Genomic DNA, 6394 nt, shown 5'->3' on the forward strand with positions numbered 1-6394 from the left:
GTTCATCGCCTTAAAGGTTAAACATATTTTCCGTGAGTACTACTTGAAGCTATTTTTTTCTTTGTTCTACTGGATTTATTTTTGCTGTTTCGCTGTTGTGGAGAACGCTGTCCACATTTTTCAGAAATTTTTGCTTTTCATTAAGTTCTCTTCTTTGTATTTTTATTACGATCAACACGAGCTAATTGAACATGTCAGCAAAACTTCGGTTTTATTAGTTCTCTACAAGTTGAATTGTCGTAAATTATATTGTGATAATTTTGTTTTATCCAGGAAGTCAACAAATGATTTGAGTTTCAAAAACAGTTGACCATAGTTCCCTATTAAGTTGCCTTCGCTATAGTTTTCTGCATTTTTAGGCAGAAACTCCGCCATATAGCCCTAATTTTGAATGTAACAAATTATTAATCGTTTGGGAGAGTTTTTACATGGGCATTCTATAATAGAATTTTTTTGAGTTTTTACAATTGAGGGATCCGATGTCCTAATTATCTGGAGCTGTCATTCACTTTGATTAATTATCAGAGTTTTGAAAAAATTGGATGCTCAATTTTAAGTGAAATACTTATTTTTCCTTTGTTGATTGAATCCTTAGATTATTTTTTTCTTGCCTCCCAGATTTATATGAAGGACGTTTTTACTTGCATTCGAATTTTTCTTAAATATGTGTTATTATTGATCATGTATTTTCTTAATTTCACCGTTAAAAATTTTATTATGAAAGAAATCAGATATACACTAAATATCAAAAACTAAATAAATTGAACAGTTAAGATAAAAATAGAAAATAATTTGAAACAAATTTCTGTGGTCGCTCGAGTTTTTGTTTTAAGATATTTTATTCTGCTGCGGTTGCCATTGCATTCTCACTTTTTGACCATCTTCACTAATTGGCAATCTATTGAGTTGTCAGAAAGAAGACTGGTGAAGTGCAGCATTAACAGCAGCTGCCTGCTTTACAGCTGTAAGTTGAGACATCTGAAGCTCTAACGCTTGTTGTTGATGTTGTTGCTCTCTAGCTGACATACTATTCAAACTCTGTTCGTGAAGCTGGTCGTGACCAATAGATTGGCTCTGGCCCAGCAAAGACAAGTTCAAATTAGCACTTGCCGGAGAAATATTGGCCAATCTTTGCTTGTTGTTTACACATTCAATGTCTGCGGAATTTGGCAGCATGTGGTTCCCACCGGGACTCGAACCGACGCCTGCTGTACCTGCAGAATCAACAGGTGCAGGGACTGTGGGCATTGAACGGTTAAGTGAGGCGTAAGCAGCGTGGGAACTATTAGCAGTCGTAGAGTTGTTGATGTTGGCTGAGGGAGGTGGTAGTTGATGTTCCGTTGATAATGAGTGGGGGTATAAGAGACTAGAGGGGGCGGAGTTGTTGGTGGATGCACTGGCAATGTTACTGTTACTACTGCTGCTGTTTCCGGCACCTCCGAGACTTGCTTGGAGCTGGGAAAGTTGTCCATCGTAACCTAAACGGGAAACTTTTTTTACTGGAAGTAACAGAGCTTCTAACGGCATTACCTTATTCAACTCGTATCCTTAAAGAAATTCAGGCTATAGGAAATGCTTATTTGTGTTACTTCCTTGATTTTAATCAAGCATATTAGAAAAATGAGAATAATGTGTTCAGACTTTCATTGATAGCAAAAAATTGGTCGCACTATAGTCTGATCAGAGATCTCTACGCTCTTACTCGTTCTTCCTACGGTCGCACAAAAATGGTCACACGAAAGTCTGATCAGAGGTCATTTCGGTCTGACTGTCTGAGCACAGATCGAAGTCTGCGATCATAGTCTGATCAGAGGTGGCGTGGGTCTGGGACCTTAAGCTGGGTTAAATTAAGTTTAAAAAGAGATAATGACAACTTTTCTTTATGATTTGTTGTCAACTTTCCAATAGAGGCAAGTTGATAACGATATGAGTTCCTGAGAAGCGGAAACTGGTTGACTATAATTCTTGGAGTACATACCTGACGATTCGTGATTGAAGAATGCAATGTGGGGATAACTTAAGGAATGTGGATTAAGAGTCGAATTCATGAACTGCTGGGTTGCACTTGGTACAGAACTACTCCCGCCGTTTATTGCAGTCTGGCTTCCAGGACTTGGGAATCCACTGGATGTGGCACTGTTGGCAGTTGCGTTACTTTCATGAATACTGGACGACTGTTGAAAGGGATTCGTGGAATGAGAGGCTCCGCTGGTTGGTGTCATAGTCTGGTTAGTCTGGCTGTAATACGGTGAACCGGAAGAAATTGAGGTAGGGTTCGTTGAGTATTCCAATTTCGTGTTACACCCAGCAGCTGCAAAGTTCCAGGGATTAGCAGCTGCGTTCATGGCAGCGGCCATTGCATTTTGCATAGCTACTGAAGAATGTGTATCAACTGGATTGGTGGCCGCAGAATACATTAGCAATGCTTGTGGATGAATCTGGGTTGAGTCGCTGGGTAAGCCACAGTCAGAGCCGATTCCACCAACATTTCCAGAGCCGTAGTACAACGAGGGGTTCTGGGCAGCCGAGGTCAAACTAACAGGGTTGTAAGATCCTGGGAAGTAAGTAGGGGGCGCAGCACCACTGCTTGCAGCTGCGGCTGCTTGCAAACTGGCATTTGAGGCAAGATCTGCGGGTGTTGCACTAAGGTAGCCGGGGTAACCCGGAAACATGCCAGCTGCTGCGGCTGCTGCATTCATTGGATGTGCTGAGGATGTCTGGCCGTAGATATAAGGTGACCTGACTGACTGACATTTCCTTCGGAACCCTCGCGGACGTCGTCGGAATGATCCCTCTTCGAACATGAACTCACTGGCAGGGTCTATTGTCCAATAGTGGCCTTTGCCAGGACGGCCGAGCCCTTTTGGCAGTTTTATGAAGCATTCGTTCAACGACAGATTGTGTCTGACTGAATTTTTCCAACCCTGGTATGATCCTCGGAAAAAGGGAAATCTTTGTTGCAGAAATTGGTAAATCTCACTCAATGTTAATCGACGACACGGAGATGACTGAATAGCCATCATAATTAAGGCTATGTAAGAATAGGGCGGTTTCTCCGGTCTCCGGCCCAAATTACCGCCCTTTTTATCCGGGTCGTCTGGCGAAAACAAGTCGTCCTCAAGTTCGTCACCTCCCCCGCCTCCCATGTCTTCGCTCGGGTCTTGGTCCGACAACTGCTCGTCAAGCTCTGACTTGATAAAGTTCGGTTCATTTCGAGGACTGTGTTCCAAAACGTCCTGCCGATGCTCCAAAGCTGCGGATCCTGCCGATGTTTCCATACTTTGTTTACAGCTGGTTTTGTTTACCAGTTTGTTTGATTGTTTATTTGTCTGTTTGTTTGTTTGGAATTCTTGGGAATGTTTTTGAAGCCCTATGACTTGACTCGTTTGTGATAAATTAAGTTAAAAATAACTTGAATTATAGGTATTATAACCGGACCAACTTTTTGGACCCAGTTCTTTAAAACTCGTTGTCTGGCCGATACGGTTGGTTTAAGGAAATTGATAATAAAAAGTGTCTTTAATTGTTTGTCCAGTTTATTTTTCGTGTCTGGCTGATGACCGAAATAATTTAGTGGATGTTTTTATTGTCGGCTAGTGAGTTGGTGTTGCTTGAGCATTGAGCGTGGTGATTTATTTAAACTAAGTAATTTGGAATAATGGCTAAATGAAATTTAGAATAAACAATTCTAAGTGATTTGGGCAGCATAAGTTAAAGAGTTAGGATTGGACTATTGTAGGTTTGTGATTTCGAGCTATCTCCGAGCAGGCCTGCTGGTGGCATTATGGAAGCCAACGCGATTATCACTTGATATTCTCTGGGAAAAGCACTTCCCAAATCGCTCTCTAATCTCATTGGCCAATTCGCCCCCAATCAAGCCATACTTAAACTTTCGCTTCAGACTAGTTTCATTCTAATCAATTAATCCTCCGTCTTACTAGTTCAAATCAATATGCACTATGTATAAACATACATACATTCTATGGAATAAACGTTACCATAGAAGATTTAGGGATCTATATATCCTGCCCTAAGCTGCACTTAAGTGGGAAAATGCAAGGTGTGAAATGATAAAACTCAAGTTAACGGAGAAAGTTATAAATTACAATACATTAATCCCTTAACGTTTCCACTCAAAGCTACGTAAATTAGAGAAACCACACAGAAATTTTCCTTGGAAAGTTGATATTTTTTTGCAAAAGGAAAGGATTTAAAGCTTTACTTCCGGGAATAAGGAGTGAATAAATTGTTGACGGTTTTTGGTGGGGTGCAGTTTTTGTTTTCAATTAGGGTTTTGCCTGGTAGTTCTTTGGTTAATTTTGACTGGACAGATGTTAGTTTTTAGGAATATGCATCTAACTCATTCAAGATCTATGGCGCTGGCATGCTAGGGATTATCACAACATGATAAACACTCTAAATTTATTTATTCCTCTCTTCAAATCCCCAAAATTTGTTGCTTTTTCCTTGATTTTACAGAAACTCCCAAAATGCGAAACAGGTGATCCCGACAACTACTTGGGACAGAGGAAACGATTGAGGCAACACAGTTTGGGAAAACGTGTTTTGCTTCTGTTTCGGGCGCATATAAAGGCAACCAAATCGAAAGGCGGGCGGGAAAGAGGGAGGTTGGTCGGGAGAGAATTGAGGAAAGAAAGCGGAGATCTGGAGAGAGAAAGCGACGCTTGTATGCTTGTAGTTGCGGGGGTCGGCGGCTAATCAAATCTGATAAAAGTAATCTGCGGGATTGATTCACAACCTGTGATTGCATTTTATCACCGTATAAACGGTATTTAGCAAATCTAACCAAATTATCCTATTAAACCAATTTGTATCGGATCTTAATTCGAAGTGTACGTCCATATGCTACACATACCCCTAATGGTTTTAAATGGGGATTTGGGTCTGTGGGCGACTGTTTTCATAAAAGTCTCCAATTATCCCTTGTTTTCCTTCACCTGCCGTCCCTGCGCCCCGATTGTTTGTGTGTTTTCACGCCTCGCCTCTCTCCCTTGCGCGTGGCACACTTTGCACCTCTTTTGATGCGTGATTAGGACAATCCTCCACACGATACTGTAACATGATCGGCCGCAGCTTCCCAATCCTCACAACTACCGATCCCAACCCCCCTACACACCTGGGAGTAAACAAAGGGGCAGGTTTGCCCTGTTCCGACCAGTCTGCTTTCTATTAGAGCGATCCCGTTACGGGTTACTACTTCTGCTTTTCAACTGCAGTGGCCCTCTACATAACTCACCCATGATTGGCAAAAGGTGTGCACAAATAAACAAATTTAGTGACGCCACACCGAAGTGAAGCGGTCACTAAAGAGATAATCATTGATGACGTATCTGTTGGCCACAACACATGTAATCAATATCATAGCGCCTTCACCTAATTCTTTTACCCCTTTATTCAGCGAACCTCGGCTCAATTTTTCACCTATTCCACTCGTGTTTTTACACACACACAAAAATGAAACAAGATTTTCAACACGTCTCAAATAATAAAAATAAAAAAACTAAACCAAAATGTTTTAAACGGCGTAACTCATTCTAAATATTTGCCACGGTTAACATTGATACTGTGAGAAATTCCAGTGATTGGGTTCAAATTATTTTCAAAGTAAAGGATTGAAAGTCAAACATTATAAATGTATTATTTTTCCTGTGTTTCTGGCTTAGTTCGTTTGACTAAGATGTCCATCGGAATCTCTCAGAGGTTTATCAATCATTTGAAATTGTAAATTGTTCTAAAACAGGCAGAATAGGTCAAGAGAATCAACGCGTTACAACAATGTATGATACAAAAACCAAAATCAGAAAGATGATGCTCTTCCGATGTTTAAAACGGTGTCATGACCAAATACTCAATCCCAAAATACCCAATGTGACAAAATACCCAAAATAAACCGAATATTTTATTCAAGCGTTGAAACTATCAGAACGATTATTTAGCATAATGTTTAGTTAGTGAATTTGGCCATGCCTCGTGTGCCGTGGCCATGCCTCGGCGGCCCATGGGACTTGATATGGAACTACCATCACAACCGAACGTGGGAATAAACTACCAAATTAATTGCGAGAAAACATGCATGTAATTTCTAGCGCTAATTATGATAGCTAATGAATTGAGCGCTAATAAATTGGGTATAATGGCATTGGGTGGGAATTTTGGCATATTTGTTATTTTGGCATTGGGTATTTTGTCATGTAACCGTTTAAAACAAATGATTTTACCCGTTTGAAAAGGGTGAACACCATAGAATTTCAAAAGGGTGAACACCATAGAATTTCAAAGAAAAATTTGAAAAAGAAAAAAATATCGGAGAAAGAATAACTAAAAACAGAGAAATTTGTAGTAAACTTAGTTTGTTTAAATAGAGATTTGATTG

The 6394-nt window shown here is 40.3% G+C and overlaps 1 protein-coding gene across 1 annotated transcript; it reads right to left on the reverse strand.

Annotated features, from left to right (window-relative positions):
* Nucleotides 1–703: 703 nt before the first annotated feature.
* Nucleotides 704–4044, reverse strand: LOC142335183 (uncharacterized). Its single transcript, XM_075383564.1, has 2 exons — nucleotides 1979–4044; nucleotides 704–1478 (listed from the first exon to the last, which is right to left on the reverse strand). Exons 1-2 carry the CDS (start codon nucleotides 3276–3278, stop codon nucleotides 910–912), a joined length of 1869 nt encoding a protein of 622 aa, XP_075239679.1. The 5' UTR covers nucleotides 3279–4044; the 3' UTR covers nucleotides 704–909.
* Between the last annotated feature and the right edge of the window lie 2350 nt (nucleotides 4045–6394).

The sequence above is a fragment of the Convolutriloba macropyga genome, chromosome 2 (genome assembly GCF_964194025.1).
Source record: "Convolutriloba macropyga chromosome 2, txConMacr16.3, whole genome shotgun sequence".
Taxonomy (NCBI): Eukaryota; Metazoa; Xenacoelomorpha; order Acoela; family Convolutidae; genus Convolutriloba; species Convolutriloba macropyga.